The sequence below is a fragment of the Chelonia mydas genome, chromosome 2 (assembly GCF_015237465.2).
Source record: "Chelonia mydas isolate rCheMyd1 chromosome 2, rCheMyd1.pri.v2, whole genome shotgun sequence".
In the NCBI taxonomy this organism is placed as follows: domain Eukaryota; kingdom Metazoa; phylum Chordata; order Testudines; family Cheloniidae; genus Chelonia; species Chelonia mydas.
In genome coordinates, this window is record NC_057850.1 from 74,186,213 (window position 1) to 74,205,796 (window position 19,584).

General features: G+C 43.7%; 1 protein-coding gene across 2 annotated transcripts in view; it reads left to right on the forward strand.

Moving 5' to 3' along the window:
* KLHL14 (kelch like family member 14) overlaps positions 1-10,676 on the forward strand; it is a 75,620-nt gene extending 64,944 nt beyond the window's left edge. The window contains exons 8-9 of one of the 2 annotated variants that reach the window (XM_007058789.4): positions 6,287-6,444; positions 8,221-10,676. In XM_007058789.4, the coding sequence (XP_007058851.1) occupies positions 6,287-6,444; positions 8,221-8,361 (299 nt within the window). In that variant the 3' untranslated portion in view covers positions 8,362-10,676. Of the gene's footprint in view, positions 1-443; positions 2,433-6,286; positions 6,445-8,220 lie in introns of those variants that run through there. The other variant, XM_043539674.1, reaches the window with a different exon arrangement.
* Positions 10,677-19,584: the final 8,908 nt, after the last annotated feature.

Consider the following 19,584-nt stretch of genomic DNA (forward strand, 5'->3'; position numbering starts at 1 on the left):
TTTTTTGGCCCAAATGTAACAGCAATATTTCCCTCCTAATCATTTTCTAAGATGTGAAGTAAGAGTTTTATTCAGAGCTGCACAGAGAAACAAACCCTTGGTTTAATGAAAAACCATCCATTAACTATTAGGACTAGAGACTTAAAATCCCTTTTTAATATTAAATGTAGCCTGTGAATTTTAATTCTTTATTAATTCTATTTAAAGGTTTCTTGTTTTCATCTTTTAAAAGCTTTTCTTTAATGACTAGTGTATAGGCATCCAGTGTTCTTTTTTCAATACATACATGCCACTCCCATTAATGTTAAAAGGATGCTGTCTAATCTAGACAGTTTAAAAAATGAGTTTAAAGAAGTTTCATGCACCTCTCCTGCCCCTGTGTCTCCCTGACAATGTCTGTCATTTTATAATCAAATTTGTTTGTTTTGTCTCCCCTGTTGCAGCATGAAAGAGCCGCACAGACAAAAGGGGAAACTAACTGACAATGCAGGAGAAGCAGTGAAAATGACTATGGGTAAAATTTTCAAAAGTGCCTAAATGACTTAGGAGCCTAAGTCCCAATGAGACACTTGGGGTATGTCTGCATTACAAGTGAAGGTATGATTGTAGCATGCATAGCTTTAATCAAGCTAATATGGGAAAAATAGAGCTATGTGCACACTATGAGCAAGGGGTGGGATTCCCCTGCTTGTTTACACATACTCAAGTTACCTGTCATCGAAATAGTGTGAGTATAAAATAGCAATATAGCCATAATAGCATGGGCTGCAGAAGCACAGCTGAGCCATGCCAACCACATACCCACCGGTTTTAGCATGTGTATACGAGCAGGGGAATTGCATCACTAGGTTGTAGTGTAAATGTAGCATAACAGTGTAGACATACAAAATTTCACAGGCAAATTGCTGTTGCAAGGCGATATCTTCGTTTACATTTCATTAATGAAGGTATATTTCCTTTGTAAGCGGAGTTCATGACTGAGCATATGTCCCCTGGCTGTACTGCTATGACCCTGTAATGGATGACCCTGTTATGATGACGCAAGCTTCAGCATGGGCTAGCAACAAGAGTACAATCCCTGTAGGGAGCTTGGGTACATACTCTGGTTGCTAGCCTGTGCTAAGGCCCATGCCACTCCATCTACACTGCTATTGTTACCTGTGCTAGCTAGATTAATGTCAACAAGGGTATGACTACCTGTGATACAATCATATCTTTGTTTGTAAACATAGCTTCATGCACTTTGGAAAATTTTCCCCGTATTCATAGTTGGCTGAAGCACCTTAGCTGGTACATATAGGGACCATAGGGAAGCATAAAGTCCCCTCACTAAATAGCATTGTGGCAGATAGTGCCTCTATGCCACGTGCAGAACTGGTTTAGCCTACAGGAGCATTCCAAGCATTTTGTGTAGCCTACAGGAGCATTCCAAGGTGGGACAGGCCAAAAGAAAGAAGGAGTAGAAGCTATCTGTATACTGCACGCCTGAAAAGGCCACTTTTAGGTGCCAAGTTTGAAAATATTAGTCTTTTGAGTTCTTTGAAATGTTGGTCTTTGAAACAGTTCTACACTAAAAAGTGAGGTTGACCCTGCTACTTTTCTCGGGGATGTGAGACCCTGAGAGACATAGTTAAGCCAATCTAACCCCTGGTGTAGACAGCACTGGGTTGACGGAAGAAGTCTTCTGTCAATCTAGCTACTGCCTCTCAGGGAGGTGGATTAACTACAGTGATGGGAGCACCTGTGCTGTCGCTGTCATGTCTACACAAACGCTGAAGCTGCTCATCTGTACTGGTTTAAGTGTCATCTTAGTCTTATTCCCACAGAGCTCCACCATTCTTTTTTCTATTGGAATAACAAAATTAAGAGGTATGTAAAAACTGGAAATGTTCCCCTCTTCATTTCTTCTTCTAGGCTCTATTTTGTCCTTCCCTGCAACAGAGGAAAGCAATAAGTAAAGGGACTTATTTACTGCATCTTATTTACTGCAACACTATGTACATTTAACTAAAGTGCATTTCCATATTTTTCATATTGCTCCCAGAAGTGCTTCTGCATTGGACTCTTAATGTTTTATAAATAGAGGGTCAGATCCTCAGTTTAATAAATAGAAGGTATCACTCCATTAGACTAGCACGGATATATACCAGCTAAGGATTCGGCCTTAAGATCTGGCCTACTCAATGTGGGGGTTGTAAACAAAGTGCTTAGTGTTCCTTGACTCATATGTTCCATAGAGTAGCAAAATGTTGATTAAAGTATATTAAAGTTGATTAAATGTATATTAAAGTATATTAAATGTTGATTAAAGTATATTTGAACATGTGCTGATTAAAATTAAATGGAACTGTAATACACACTTTAGTAAGGTCTCTTTACTCAGGAAGTTGTGACCAGAGTTCTGATCTCCCTGGTGGCATTTCCTAATTTCATCTGACAAATAAAATGGAACATGTTACAAGCATTGTATTTTCTGCTGTACCATATTTTTGCCTTGTATGCTTCAGCCATGGCTGAGTTGCTCTCTGTTGTGGGATATTTGCCATCTTTGCTACCAAAATGCAGTCTGTTGTTTTGAGAAAGAATTCTTTGGAAAACATTTCTTCTTATTTGTGATGAGGAGCTCAAAGAAGAACTGTAAGCGAAGGGATGGGAGAGTAGATTGTAGTGTGGATTCTTCAACAAATACTGCATTGACTTGGGGTAGTAAAGAACTCTTTTATGAAGCTGGATCTCTATTAATGTCAGTGTCTTTACCTCATCATAACTAATTGTGGGTATAACTACAATTTTTAGGGGTGGGGATCTTTGACAGATTCTGCGCGCACTGGGTTGGCCTCATTATGGTCCCTTGAAAATTCTGCTGTGATGCAAAATCATTTCATCACACCTGTTCATTCCTGCCATAAACTAATAATTTTGCAAGCATCATTGTTATGGGCTACCCATATCACCAAATGCCCTTTCACAGAAAGTCTTAAATTCTCCTTCTCTTTTCTGTTTTCTGTTCCCTTTGATGAGAAAGAAGATAGAAATATAAAACAGATCATCTTGCTGTAATTTTATTGCAATGTTCCTAAGAACAAAATTGTTTGGGCTCTCTTGAGATTTAAGGTATTTGATAAGAGGAAATGTTGTCTAAAGGATAGAGCATGTAATGGGAGCATGGACTCCTGTTTTCTATTTCTAGCTGATCAACTCAATACCTGTGTGAACTTGGCAAATCATTTAATGTCTCTGGGCCTCAATTTACCCATCTGTAAAGTGGCAGTAATACAATTTACCTCAGAGGGGCATTATGAGAATGATAGAATCATAATAGACTCCACAATCTACACTGTAAGATGGTGCCAATTCTAAACCACATTTTGACCCCTTCTAAAAAATTCAGACTTGATCTCTGAAAGAAGAGAAGTTATTGTTGCCAGTCTAACAAGCTGTTATCAAAAAAGAGTGGATTTACACTTTAAAAAAATTATTCTAACTTCTTTTCTCCACTCATAACTCAAAATGGCTTAACGTGAAGATCTCAGAATTGTGTGATGCATTGATCCCCAATGAAAGCTGGAGCACAGATCTAGTTTTGCCTTTTTTGAGTACTTAATTCTTTGTTTACATATATATTGTCCGTAGGCTTCCACATACGGATCTTAATTCTCCCATTCTGCTTGTATCTTTGTGCTACCATTCCGATTTGATGGAGTTTTACAATATCTTTGCATCTACTTTGCACAATTGTAAATGATTCCACAAGGTACAAGGCAGTGGAGAATCAATCTCAGAGAACCTAGATGCCTCAGATCTCCTTGACAATCTGGATACAGACCTGCAATTGGCACAAGTACAACAGTGGTGGTGGCATTGGTAGGTGTTCTTCTCTTGACAAGAGTGGTACCATAAGGCTTCTCTTATGTGGCTTCTTCATTCTTTCCTTACTGAGCATTCCCTGATGGTGACTTCAAGCAATTACTCATCATCTCTAAGGGAGCTCATATGTGGTGTTCCACAGGGCTCCATCTTGTCTCCCTCCCTGTTTCCATTCTTGTGTACATGAGGCCAGTAGGAGGGTTAGTGAGGAGGCATGGGCTGCAGTATGTTCATTTTGTTGATGATACCCATCTGTCCTTCGCTATCTTGTCTGATCCAGCCAGTGCTATTGCATGCTTTACTCAACGTCTGAGTGAGATTGGGGCATGGATGAGGTCTCGCTGGCTGAGATCAATGCCGATAAGACTGAGGTGATACTGGTTGGTTGTAGGAAGCAACGAGAGAGAGAGAGAGAACGCGCGTTATATCTACCTCTTGCTTGGAAGACTTGTACCCACCTTTTCACAATCTGGTTGCATCCCAGCTGCTGTTTAATGATTTTATAGCAGCAGTGACCAGGAAGGCTTTTTTCCGTCTCAGTCAGGAGAGGGTGATCATTCTTTTTGTGGATTTGATCTGTGTCACTATAATCCATGTCTTTGTCCCTTCATGACTGCTGCAATGCACTAATGAGGCTACACCTTAAATCAGCGGGAAACTGAAGCTTGTTCAGAATATGGCAGCCTGCTTATTAAGCAGAATATCATTCTGGAAGCATATGACACCAGTGCTTCTGCATTGCCTATCTGTGGTTTCTGGGTGAGGTTTAAGATGTTGATTATGAATGATAGAATCCTAAATGGCTTGGAACCTGTCTACTTTAGGAATAGCTACTCACCATGCATTATTGCTGCAGAAGAAGTCAGCATTGGTGCACAAGCTGGAACCCCATCTGTATAAAATAGTAGCTACTAGCAAGACATTCTACTTGAGGAAATCTAAACTTTGAAACTTATTCCCCATCCCATGTTTGTCCAGAATAGCTTGGATCTGTTGATCTTCAGGGAACACTGCCCCCACTTCTGGGGTAGGATAATTGGTTAGTGAGGAGGAATATTGCTTGGGGTCTGCTTTCATCATTTCTTAATTTGGGGTCTGCTTTCATCATTTCTTAGTTATGTTCTAGTTTGGGATGAAGAGAAGCCTCTGGTTTGGCTTCTTATGCAGTTTATTTTTGATTCATGACAGAGGCCTGGGAGTCCTTGGGTTAGGTGCTTTTTAAAGAGTTAGTATAAACTGAAATAGTTAAAGAAATAAACATTAGAGGAGTTTGCTTACATATCTGTATATTGGGTAAGATTTTTCTTCATTCTTTTCTAAAATGCCTTTTTCTAAACTTACTAGTGTTAGGAAGAAATAGAAAATTTTTATTTTTATTTTTTTTAATAATAGAGAAATTTCCTCATTAAAAAGATTCATTGAGAAAGTGCTAAGGCTCTATCTAAATATTTATTAATTTAAAACAAAGTTGTTGTAAATAAAATATTTTTAAAAAGCAAAAACTCCAAACATCTGAAGTCAGGAAGTTCTAAGTTAAGGTTTAAAAACAAACAATTGAAAATTAAGAAATTTTAGTTTTTCAAAAACCTAAACACTGGAAAGTCTCAAAATACTCAGAACATTTTCCATCACTAGCTTTATCTTTCTGTCCCTTTACCCTCACTTCTCCAGTTATAGGTGGAAGACCCTCACTAGTGGCCATATGGAATAAATGCCAGTTTTCCCTGAATAACTTAGATTGTTGCATTATGATAGCATCTGCAGGTATCCTGCTGGCCTGTATCAAGTATAGGTATATTTTAGGCTTTTATTGTAAGGGTAGGCTATTTGGGAGTCTTTCATCATACGATCAGGGTGGATGTGGAAAAAGCTGACCTCTGGTTTTGGTGGCATGGGGCTTCTGAACTATATAAGTAAGGTTAATAGCGTAAAATTGGGCTCCATCTATAGTTGTTGTGCGTGGCCTATTTGTGGAGGGTAATGTAAGACAATGCGGTCGCTGGCCTGTGGGAGATCTCTGTGATGGGGAGTGGATAGTTTTGTAACTCATAGGCCAGTACGGTATCTTTATTCCTGGATAGTAGGTGATTGTGGAAATTAAATGCAGGATAGTGGTTGGAGAGTTAAGGCTGGTATTGGAACTGTTACTGTGTATTTTCACACTTTTTAAAAATAGGTATGGGCCCAAACCAAAACACTGCATACAAATTCACCGCAGAATTTCAGATCCCGACTTTGCACCTCAGACATATATCTCCTGACTTTCATATTTTTTAGAAAATTCCTATTACTATTACCATTCATCAGGTACCTATTAGCGGTGGCTGCAGTTGTTCTTTATAAATAAATGTGCCTTTTAAAAAGGATCTAGAAACTTAAAGAAGCCTGCTTTAAGTTATTTTTTAAATATTTTATTCAGGTTTCTCCCATCTTGATGTCATGCTTGTGGAATGCTATGATCCAAAAGGTGACCAGTGGAATATTCTTCAGACTCCTATTTTGGAAGGTCGCAGTGGCCCTGGATGCGCAGTTCTTGATGACAGTATTTACCTTGTCGGAGGCTACAGCTGGAGTATGGTGTGTACCTGTTTTCTGAAAATGGCTCCTGAGGCAGTTTTTAGTTACTGTCTGAAAAAAGTTGTGCCTGTTCTTTTTTTCTTCTAAAAAATGCTGAAAATATAAATCAAGGGCTGTCAGAATCTTGGATGCATTGAAAATGTTCTTAAGGCTGATTTACAGCTTGGTTAGTAAAGCTGGCATTACTTATTGATTTTCTGATGGAAATAATCTTATTTCCAATTTTATTTTATTATGAAAATATAGATTAAGGGCTGAGTCCCAGATTTTTAAAGCTATATAGGTTTTGCTCCACTTAGTGTTGCGCTGCCAAACTGACTTAGGAGCCTACGCCTCATTTACAGAAGTGATTTAGGCAATTAGGACATTAACCAACAGTGGGATTTCAATGACTAAGTGCCTAACTCACTTTTGAAAATGGGGCTTAAGCTCTTAAATCAATTAGGCGTTGCAACGCTGAGAGCAGCAAGGCTTAAATAGCTTTAAAACTCTGGGCCTTAGCCTGCAAAGGCAGTTGCTTACGTTACATCCATAAAATACACACATACATTTAAAACAAGAAGCTGCACTGACCCCTGGGGATTGGGCATGCAAAACAGGAGCTGTGAAATATTGTAGTCTAAAGGATTTAGCACACTGTCAGGTATCAAAAGGTCTGGGGTTATAATCCCAGCTCTTCCGCTGGCTCCCTGCGTGGCCTGGCACAAGTCACTTCACATTCTAAGTTCCCCAAAGGGGACTATTAGTACTTACCTACCTGTTTTATTCTGTTATTGTGTGGTTTAACTGATGTCATACAGTATTTTGAAGTCAGGATTGATGTCAGTGGTACAGTACCATAAAGTACTACATAAAATTAAGTGTTATTGATTGAACTTTCTGTGTAAAGTGCCTATTTGCAAGTGTGTATCTGCCTGCACAATTGCCTTTTGGCACCCATGTACGTTTTTATAGGTTACAGTACATGCAATTGTTTTGAAAATGTAGCCCTACATGTACATTTTGACATTATTAAACAAGCATAATTTTAATGTATGTTTGAGACCTTGCTTCCCTTACTTACATGAATAGTCCCATTGACTTGGACGGAAATATTTTTACAAACACATTGAGCCTGGTTCTCCTCAAACTTACACTAGCTGTACAGCACGGTAGCTCTACTGACCTTTGATTTACTGCCGGGTAAGAGGAAGATCAGTCCCTCTATAGTTGACTTTAGAAAAAATGAAGCAAAACTTTGGTAATGTTGTTTGCATGATGTACATGAGTATATGCACTAATGAAGTTGGGGAAGAGGACATAGATGGGTTTAAGACAGCTTCAGGTTTTTTTAAATCTGAGCATCAGTCACTTGTAGGGAACTTTTAGCATTTTTTCATTATTTCAATTTCCTTTTAAGATAAGATATTTTAGAATAAATTATTTTAATTTGTACGAGGTGCAGTGGTACAAAAGAAGGGTGTAGTTTGGAAAAATTGAGTAGTGATTTTGTGTCCCTCGATACTTGTATAACTCACCAAAGACACTTTTAGAGGAACAACGAGGAGTTGTTTTTGTGGATTAACATGGCTACCCCTCTGATACTTTAGAGGAACTTGATTTTGAGAGGGTGAGTGTACAGCACTTTATGACAATTGAGCCTCTTTAATGTGTCTCAAGTTGGGCATCCAAAAATCACTCGTTACTTTTGAAAATCTTGGCCTTTTATCTTTACATCAAATTTGCCATTTGAGTTTTACTCTCACAATGTTCTAATAAGATTTTGTTCTATTCTAGGGAGCCTACAAATCTTCTACTATTTGCTACAGTCCTGAGAAAGGAACCTGGACAGAACTAGAAGGAGATGTAGCTGAGCCACTTGCAGGTCCTGCATGTTCGACTGTCATACTGCCAGCCTGTGTACCGTACAACAAATAATATTCCAGAAGCACTGAAATGAACAATATTACATTCTGGAAAGTAATGACGGGTGACGTAAATATTTTAATAGAACAGAATTCCTGGCAAAATAAAACTACCGTAATTGACCCCTTATTTCAGATTTATGCTTTAAAAGCAAACTAGGAACAAAAAATCTCATCTCAGATAGATTCTGGTGTCTTGTGAAGCAAGTAGCTAGAACACACCGAACATTACATGCTGACAGACTGCCATTTCAGACTGATTTTAACTTTTTTCCCGCTACAGAAATATTCTTCACATGGATTTTAACTTTTAAAAATGAAGGCTAAATGTCCAAATACAGCCTGAAAAGACAAGATCAGTTTTGTGCATTGTATTCTACCTGCATGTGATCTATGTGAAGTCATGAGGATGTTGTGTTCATGAATGCTTCAAAACTCAGATACCGAAAAGCTCACTCTGCATTGCAGAACTGTCTCCTCCTCTGTAATCCTAACCTACAGCTACTTCATATGCTCTGCAAGCAACACAGCATCAAAAGATCATAAAAGGTAAAGAAATGTCATTCCATTTTTGCACAACTTGGCTTCTCTTACACTCTGCCTTCAAAGTCCCCATTATGTAAGTGTAGTGAAGAGCAGACTACAATGAAAGTGATGCTTTACAGAGCACTTCTTGCAATAGTGGTTTTAAGGATTAGGAACAAATTCTGCTCTTAGTTACACTGGTATAAATGCAGAGGCACGCCACTAAAATCAATGGAATGAATGTTTTTATAGCTAGTGTGACTAAAATCTTGGCCTAAACCTCAAATTCTGGGTTTACGAAGTAAGTTTTTCTCATAAGCAGTTAAAAGACAACACAGTCCATTAATACAGTAAACATACAAGAATTCTTCTTCATTTTCACTAACATTAGAAGTGAACACACTTGCTATTTGCTTTCAAAGACAAGAACACTGAATTTAAGCATAATGGTACCTCTTTGGACTTTTAAATTAGTATGCATAGAATTGCAGGGACTCTGGTAAGTGGCTAAAATCCTCGTCTCTGATTTACCTTCAGATGTTCATAATTTGAAGGGTTTTCCCTGTTGATCCAGAAAAATACAGGGCTGGATTTTCCACTGCCTTATACCTTGTTTAGTTGTTTACATCTGGTAAAGTGAGTGCAAAATGCTACCAGATCAGAACAGTCACATGTTACACCCACTTTACACAGTTGTACTTGATTACATAGGGCGCAAGGCAGTGGCAAATCAGACCCTATGTGTTTTTATGCTTATGTCTTCCTTTTGCAGCAGTAATTGACTTACAAACACTGTGCCTGGTTCTCCACTTCCTCTTGGCTTGCATAAGGATTTTGACCTGTACACAATGCATATAAAATACTTCTTCTTTGAGTGCTTGCTCATGGTGTGTGTGCTCACCACATGCACCAGTGCCGGAAGTTTTTCCCTCAGTGGTATCTGTAGGGAACCAGCTCCGGCGCCCTCTGGAGTGGCGTGCATATGGTGGTATAAAGGGCACCACCGGCCCCCTCAGTTCCTTCTTACTGCCAGTGAGGGTGCTGGAACATCTCCTTTCTTCGGCAAGCACTCTTACCGAGTGTTCTTCCTATTGTTTAGTATGTAAATAGTTCTTAGATAAGTAGTTATTTAGTTCTCTTAATAGTACTGTAGTTAAGTTAGATAATCCCCTAAGGGGCTTAGCCCAGGGATGGGGCATGCCTCAGTCCCCAGGCTTCAAGCCTTGTGATCGCTGCAAAAAGCCTATGCCGATCGCTGGACTCACAGCACTTATCTCTGTGGTCCCAGCGCTCTAGACGTCGATTGCTGGTGTACTGTTGCCAATCTGCCAAGCTCTGCTGTCAGTCCCCGGACAGATGGCACCAGGACCCGGAACCCCAGTACCTGTCCCCCAGCCACAGTCACCGGGATAGCAGGCATGGAGGGGTCATGGATGCAGCATCGGCACTACATTGTTCCCCGCGGCAGAAACTTTCCTCCTCGGGTTCAAAGGCTGAGGAGATAGCGGGTCCCTCAGTCCAGCTGCACACAACCAGATTTCGGGGGGCTCCTCCCAGGCCACCAGCCAGTGCATGGCCCCAGGGCCAATGGCCAGCCCCATGGTACTTTTGGAACCCATGCGGGATCCCGCAGGCATCAGAGACTCAGATGCAGTGCTCAGTATCAGGGGCATCAGAGCGGAGGTCAGGAACAGTCTCCCGCCTTCCCCTGGAATCAGAAAAGGGGTCTGATCAAGGGGCCCAGAAGCACCCTCCGGTCTCAGTGGAGATCACACATGCAAGGGACGCTGAGGCAGCCCCTCTCCCACCCTCGCCTCCTCGTCATCCTCACCCGACAAGGCAGTGGCAGGACTGTCCAAGACAGTGCCACAGGATGATGCCAAGGCACACCAGGAGCTGCTGAAGAGGGTGGCTGCAAACTTGGGATTGGAAGCAGAGGAGTTGGCAGAACGCTCTGACACTTTATTCAACATTCTGGCTGCAGTAGCCCCATCTAGAGTGGCGCTCCCGGTACATGAAGTACAAGTAAGGCTGGTAAAAGCCTTACGGCAGACCCGGTCTTCTCTCCTGCCCATTTCTAAGCAGGTAGAGAGAAAGTATTGTGTCCCTGCTAAAGGGTTTGAATACCTGTATTCCCACCCAGGCCCAAACTCTTTAGTGGTCTCTGCAGCCAACGAAGAGGAACAGGCAGGGGAAACCCAGCCCAATTCCCAAAAACAAGGATGGCAAGAGGCTGGATTTATTTGGCAGAAAAAATTATTCATCTGCCAACCTCCAGTTATGATGGCAAACCACCAGGCCTTACTCGGGAGGTATGATTTCAACGTGTGGCAGTCTGTGGCCAAGTTTGCAGACTCGTTGCCGGAAGACACCAGTCAAGAGTTCCTGGCCATTTTGGATGAAGGGAGAAATGTGGCAAAGGCCTCCCTTTGGGCTGCCTCCGATGCGGTGGACTCAGCTGCCAGGTCTATCACAATGGCCATGTCAATGAGACGAGCATCGTGGTTGATGTCTTCCGGGATATCGACGGAGGCTCAGCAATCAATCCACAACCTCCCCTTTGATGGCCTAGCCCTGTTTGCAGAACAAAGAGACACAAGATTACATGGACTCTAGGGCTACTCTACATTCCCTGGGTCTCTATACACCGACCCCCGCTAGAAAGAGGTTCAGACCACTGCAACCTCAAAGACCAAGCGGTCGGGCCTGACCGGAGCCCTACCATAGGAAGGGCAAGGGCTATAAGTGCAGTCAAGGCCAACAACCAGCCCCTTCTTCCCACTCGGGCTTCTCCCACTACCCGCCTGGTAACAAGCAGGCATTTTGAGCGTATGCCCAAGGGCGACCTCCCAGTCTGCAGCCAGGATCCTGCACCCTTCTTGTTTTCAAACCGCCTTTTTCCTTTCCTCCCCATTTGGGCTGCTATAATATTGGACCGGTGGGTCCTCAGCACTGTGGCAGGGGGATATATCCTACAATTTATTTCTACCCCCCACTACCATCCCTCTTCCCTGTCCCTCTTCAGGGACCTTTCTCACGAGCAACTTCTTCCCCAAGAGATGCAAGCCCTCCTGCGAGTTGGGGCTGTAGAAGACCCCTTACACCTAAGAAGGAAAGTGTTTTACTTTTGGTATTTTCTCATTCCGAAGGCCAAGGGACATCTGTGCCCCATATTGGACCTGCAAGGCCTCCCCAAGTATCTCAAGAAGTTGAAGTTCCGCATGGTCCCCTGGCCTCCATTATCCCCTCCCTGGATCCTGGAGACTGGTACGCCGCCCTCGACTTAAAGGACGCGTATTGCCATTTTCCAAGGGCACAGAAGGTTCCTGCAGTTTGTGTGGGGCAATCCCACTACCAGTTCATGGTGCTTCCATTCGGCCTGGCGAAAGCCTCATGAGTGTTCACAAAATGCATGGTAATGGTTGCAGCCTACCTCAGGCACCAGGGCATTCAAATCTACCCACACCTCGACGATTGGCTCATCAAGGGTTGTTCACAGGTACAAGTCCATCACAGCATTCAGGTGGTGAAAGCCACGTGTCAAGCACTGGGTGTCTTGATAAACGAACAAAAATACGCATTGGTCCCAGTGCAAAGAATAGAGTTCATTGGGGCAGTTCTGGACACTATCCGAATCAGGGCCTCTCTCTCGGAACCCAGATTCAAGACAATGTCTGGTCTCATTGCTCAACTCACAAGCCACTCTATCACCACAGCCAGGGTATGCCTCAGACTGCTAGGGCACATGGCAGCATGCACTTATGTAGTTTGAGACACGCAATTGAGGCTCAGACCCCTCCAGATGTGGCTGGCATCAGTCTACACCCCTCCTAGGCACCACCTGGACAGAGTCCTTACGATTCTGCCGTGAGTACGTATTGCTCTGGAATGGTAGTCCAACCCAGTAAACATGTCTGAAGGAATACCCTTTGCAGCCCCGAAAACCACACTGGTGCCAGTGTCAAACGTGTCCAATCTTGGCTGGGGAGCCTACCTCGGATTGCTAAGGATCCAGGAGTTGTCCCGGGAAGAGTTGTCACTGCACATTAATGTCAGGGAGCTCAGGGCCATCTGTTTGGCTTGTGAAGTGTTCCTCCTGTAACTATCCCATCAGGCAGTTCAGGTGTTGATGGACAATACGGCCTCCATGTTCTATGTCAACAGGAAAGGAGGCGCACGGTCCTCAGTTCTCTGTCAAGAAGCCCTCCAACTGTGGGAATTCTATATCCAGCATGTCATACACATCGAGGCTCTACATCTTCCCAGCATCCGATACACGCTGGCAGATCACCTCAGCAGGTCGTTCTGTTCTCACCATGAGTGGTGCCTCCACTTGGAGATTGCCAGAATGATCTTCCAGAGGAAAATGTAACCCTTCTGCCCATCAGAGTTGGCAGCAACAAGGGCCGGGTTCAGTATCTAGGGGTTCCGTTCCAATAACACAATGCAAAACTGGCTCGAGCCCACACCCAGTGACCTGGGACAAATATATACCCACCCCCCCGGGCGCCTCTAAAAGGCAATACTTCCCCTCTCACAAGCACAGAATCTGAGTGTTGCAAAAGCCTTTTAATAACAGAGAGAAACAATGTGGCATTATGTTGGGGAAACACCACCAACAGGATTCATAACACAAACCATGAGCAAAAACCCACCCCAAGCAAATTGGGCCATGTCCTTTCCCTTTGGTTCTTGAGTCCAGCCACCCAAAAGTCACCCAAAATCCCAAAAGTCCAACAACCCCAAAGTCCAGCAACCCAAAAGTCTCTGTCTCTGTCCTTGGTGAGTCCAGAGTTCAAAAGTTCATCTGCAGAGTTTTAACCCCGCCCAACCTGTGTGGTAATGGGGGGAAGAGTAAAGGGGCACCTTATGTGCTCCGACTGCCCCTCCTCTCCGTGGGTTTCTGCTCTAGCCTTCACCGCCAGCTGCTCCTCTCCACCAGCTGCTCCTCTCCAGTAGACGTCCTGCAAGCCGCTCCGCCAGCTGCTCCTCCCTGATAGCCGGCCTGTGAGCCTGCTCCACCAGCTGCTCCTCTCCGGTAGCCATCCTGCAAGCCATTCACCAATATATCTTCAGGTTCCCTGATACCTAACACAGTACTCAGTGATTTCAGCTCATAGTAGGGGAGCCCCAATGCTGGTGCACCATTAGCCTAAAGTGAAGTCAATTCTGCAATCTGTAACCAGACTCCTAATGGAATCAAAATTAGCTCTGCTATTACACAGTGAGGAGAGGAGGAGGTGCAGTTGGCATTTAGGACCCTCAGAAGGGGCCCAATACCGCAAGGTACAAATGCCTATGCCCAATCTCTCTCCTTTCACTGGAACCCATGTCCCTTGCCTAGCAAGTGCTACTTAGTTGATGGCAAGTCCCTCCATCATAACAAAAAGCCAAGTACAGTTCCACTGTCCTTGATTCACATAATCAGGATAATAACACTTTATTCTTCCTGCCCCAGTAACAGAGAAACTGGGGATCCCACAGCAGCCAAAGTGACCATCTAGGCAGGGTAGGTGTGCCTATGCAAATGAGATCAGCCCCTGAAGTTCTTTTCCACAACTCACAACCAGATGTCAGGGTAGAGCTCATCCTGACTCTGCTCACATGGGGAACTCCCCAAGTGGACCTGTTTGCCACCAGATGAAACAGGAAGTGCCACCGGTTCTGCTCCCTCCAAGGGCTCAACAGCAGATCACTCTCCGACACTTTTCTCGTGTCTTGGGCACGTGACATGATGTACCCTTCCCGCCGATCCCACTTATCAGCAGAACCCTCCTAAAAATCAAAAGGGACAAAGCCAAGGTCATCATGATCACCCCAGCATGGCCACACCAGCATTTGTTCGGCATGCTCCTGGACTTGGCAACATCACCCCCATGGACACTTCCCAACCACTCAGATCTACTCTCTCAGGATCACGGGAGGTTGCTGCACCCGAACCTCACCTCTCTCCACCTCACAGCATGGACGCTGCATGTCTGAACCCAGAGGACCAGGCCTGCTTCAGTCAAGTCCAGCGCATTCTGTTGGAGAGTAGAAAACCCTCCACTAGAGCGACTTACCTGGCAAAGTGGAAGCGCTTCTGCTGGGTGTTGGAGCAGGGGACTACCTGCTTGACTTGAAACATCAGGGCCTAGCTTTCTCCTCAATCAAGGTGCACCTGGCAGCCATCTCAGCCTTCCATCCCCACATCCAGGACAGATCAGTATTCATGCATGAAATGACTATCAGGTTTCTTAAGGACCTTGAAAGGCTTTTTCCGCCAGTCTGGGGCCTGGTGCCCATCTGGGACCTTAACCTAGTCCTCTCTAGGCTCACTGGCCCTCCCTTTGAGCCTCTGGCCTCCTATTCTCTTTTGCATCTGTCATGGAAGGTTGTGTTCCTTGTGGATACCACTTCAGTGAGGCGAGTCTCCGAGATGAAAGCCCTTATGTCAGAGCTCCCGTGTACAATGTTCTACAAGGACAAGGTTCAGTTGCATCCCCACCCTGCCTTCCTGCCTTTCCACGTTAACCAGGACATTTTCCTCCCAGTGTTCTGCCTGAAGCCTCACGCATCCAACGAGGAGAAGCATTTGCGCACCCTGGATGTCAGACGGGCTCTGGTGTTGTACTTAGAGCATACCAAGCCCTTTCGCAGATCGACTCAACTCTTTGTCGCAGTAGCTGATAGGATGAAAGGTTTTTCAATGTCTTCTCAGAGGCTTTCATCTTGGATTACTACCTGCATCCATACTTGCTATGAGCTGGCGCAGGTTGTACCTCCACCAATAGTGACGGTCCATTCAACTAGAGCTCAGGCATCGTCAGCAGCCTTCCTGGCACAAGTCCCTATACAGGATATCTGCAGGGTTGCAACATGGTCATCGGTACACACCTTCACAACCCACTACGCCATTACCCAGCAGGACAGAGATGATGCTGGCTTTGGCAGAACTGTGTTGCAATCAACACATCCATGAACTCCTACCTGCTTCCGGAGATACTGCTTGGGAGTCACCTAACATGGAATGGACATGAGCAAGCACTTGAAGAAGAAGAAAAAATGGTTACTAACCTTCCGTAACAGTTGTTCTTCGAGATGCGTTTCTCATGTCTATTCCATGACCCGCCCTCCTTCCCCTCTGTTGGAGTTCCGGCAAGAAGGAACTGAGGCGGGGAAGGACCGGCGGCATCCCTTATCCCGGCACGCCACTCCAGAGGGCGCCAGAGCCGGTCCCCTACAGATACCACTGTGGGAAAAATACTTCCAGCACCAGTGCATGTGGTGAGCACACACACCTGCAATGGAATGGACATGAGCAACACATCTCAAAGAACAACAGTTATGGAGAGTTAGTAATCTTTTTTCCATTCTGGATCACTGGTGTTTTACGTCCACTTTGCACTCAGGCCAGCTCCTCGGCCGATGTAAATTGGCTTTGTTCCATGAAAATCAGTTAAGGCACTCCAGTTTACACCAGCTGAAGATCTGGCCCCTCATTTGTAAAGTTGTAAATGTTTACACTGTGAAAGGCAGTAGGGATCGGGCTGAGTATTTCCAAAGCTGTGCATATTTCTGTTGATATAAATTGATGATGATGGTACATAAACAAGAAGCAAACAGCTACTGTATGTTAGCTTCTGCTGCAGTAGGAACAGACAGAGCGGGGAAATCGTGTTTTTTACATATATAGAAATAGAAAAAGAACAAATTTGGTTGGAAATTAAACTATACATTCAGGCTTCCAAGAGAGTGATATAAACAATGGAGAATAAATACCGTGGGACTGTTTTTCCATGGCTTCACTCCAGTTTTATGACAGTGTAACTCTCTTGCATGCAACAGAATTACACTGAAGTAAAACTGGAGTAATTCAGTAGAGACTGAGGCTGTACAAATGCAATAAAGGAATTGGTGAGGCAGCTGCCCATGCAGAAAAAGTTGTTTAAACAAATTATTTTCGAAAGCCACAGATAGCATCATTAAGGAACTCATAAAGGTAGAGTGTATACCCTGAAATCTCAATCCATTTCTACTGTATAGTGCAATTTTAGTTGGTTTTGTATTTATTTGTATTGTTCATATCCAAGGGATCCCTTGTAAAATATATTTGGTGCAATCATGACTTTTTTCTTTTCTGTTTAAAGTATATAAATATATATGAAAAGGAAACATGTTACAATATTAAATGAGGAAACCTAGAATGACATTTAAGATCAGGATAAGGTCTGCCATAAACCACTGACTGTTACCTGTCTCTACTAAAATGTACCATTTTAAAAGGGTATTTGTTGTCCTTTTAAATGGTTCTTTTTTTACCAAGATAATTTAAAGATTTATGAGGATTGTATGTAAATCTTTACGTTTCAGAAAGGCATGACCAAGGAAAGTGCTAACTGAATAAGTCACAAAGAATGTAAATTTTGTACAGTATTAGAATGTGTAAATGAAGCTTGCTTGTAGGGCGAAAACTTTAAATAAAACTTTATGTACTAATTCAACTGTCTGCCATATTCCTACTTATAAAGTATATGTATAAATAATATCTACATTAAATTCTTTGGAAGTTTTTTATCACGTAGATGCGTAAACATTTTTATTTTGCAGATATGCATAACTGTTCCACTGTTCTCCAAAAGCAATATACTCTATGCTGTAAATGTAATTAATCAAATTCTTCCCTTGAATGCACATGCTTGGCCTATGTTTAAATCAGTGAAAGCCCCACATTCATGTATGAGGGCAGAATTTGACCCCAGGAAAATACAAATTTTATTGCACATTTCTGAAATACACTTCTTCAGGTCTTTGAGTGTCACTTACTCTGCCCGTTGGGAAAGGAAAAATTCATCCATTTCATAATAAATTAAATGAAAAGGAGGTAGTGGGAGGCAGTGACCATGAGATAATTGAATTTAGGATCCTGACACAAGGAAGAAAGGAAAGCAGCAGAATACGGACCCTGGACTTCAGAAAAGCAGACTTTGACTCCCTCAGGGAACCGATGGGCAGGATCCCCTGGGAGAAAAACATGAAGGGGAAAGGAGTCCAGGAGAGCTGGCTGTATTTTAAAGAATCCTTATTGAGGTTGCAGGAACAAACCATCCCGATGTGTAGAAAGAATGGTAAATATAGCAGGCGACCACCTTGGCTTAACAGTGAAATCCTCGCTGATCTTAAACACAAAAAAGAAGCTTACAAGAAGTGGAAGATTGGACAAATGACCAGGGAGGAGCATAAAAATATTACTCAGGCGTGCAGGAGTGAAATCAGGAAGGCCAAATCACACTTGGAGTTGCAGCTAGCAAGAGATGTTAAGAGTAACAAGAAGGGTTTCTTCAGGTATGTTAGCAACAAGAAGGTCACGGAAAGTGTGGGCCCCTTTCTGAATGGGGGAGGCAACCTAGTGTCAGAGGATGTGGAAAAAGCTAATGTACTCAATGCTTTTTTTGCCTCTGTCTTCACGAACAAGGTCAGCTCCCAGACTACTGCACTGGACAGCACAGCATGGGGAGGAGGTGACCAGCCCTCTGCTGAGAAAGAAGTGGTTCGGGACTATTTAGAAAAGCTGGATGAGCACAAAGCCATGGGGCCGGATGCGCCGCATCCAAGGGTGCTAAAGGAGTTGGCGTATGTGATTGCAGAGCCATTGGCCATTATCTCTGAAAACTCCTGGCGATCGGGGGAGGTCCCGGACGACTGGAAAAAGGTTAATTTAGTGCCCATCTTCAAAAAAGGGAAGAAGGAGGATCCGGGGAACTACAGGCCAGTCAGCCTCACCTCAGTCCCTGGAAAAATCATGGAGCAGGTCCTCAAGGAATCAGTTCTGAAGCCCTTAGAGAGGAAAGTGATCAGGAACAGACAGCATGGATTTACCAAGGGCAAGTCATGCCTGACTAACCTAATTGCCTTCTGTGATGAGATAACTGGCTCTGTGGATGAGGGGAAAGCAGTGGACGTGTTATTCCTTGACTTTAGCAAAGCTTTTGGTATGGTCCCCCACAGTATTCTTGCCAGCAAGTTAAAGAAATATGGGCTGGATGAATGGACTATAAGGTGGATAGAAAGCTGGCTAGATCATCAGGCTCAACAGGTAGTGATCAGTGGCTCCATGTCTAGTCGGCAAGCCGGTATCAAGCAGAGTGCCCCAAGGGTCGGTCCTGGGGCCGGTTTTGTTCAACATCTTCATTAATGATCTGGAGGATGCCGTGGACTGCACCCTCAGCAAGTTTGCAGATGATACTAAACTGGGAGGAGTGGTAGATACACTGGAGGGTAGGGATAGGGATAGGATACAGAGGGACCAAGACAAATTAGAGGATTGGGCCAAAAGAAATCTGATGAGGTTCAACAAGGACAAGTGCAGAGTCCTGCACTTAGGACGGAAGAATCCCATGCACCGCTATAGAATAGGGACCAAGTGACTAGGCACCAGTTCTAGCAGAAAAGGGCGTAGGGGTTACAGTGGACCAGAAGCTGGATATGAGTCAGTGTGCCCTTGTTGCCAAGAAGGCTTACGGCATTTTGGGCTGTATAAGTAAGAGCACTGCCAGCAGATCGAGGGATGTGATCATTCCCCTCTATTCTGCATTGGTGAGGCCTCATCTGGAGTACTGTGTCCAGTTTTGGGCCCCACACTACAAGAAGGATGTGGAAAAATTGGAAAGAGTCCAGCGGAGGGCAACAAAAATAATTAGGGGGCTGGAGCACATGATTTATGAGGAGAGGC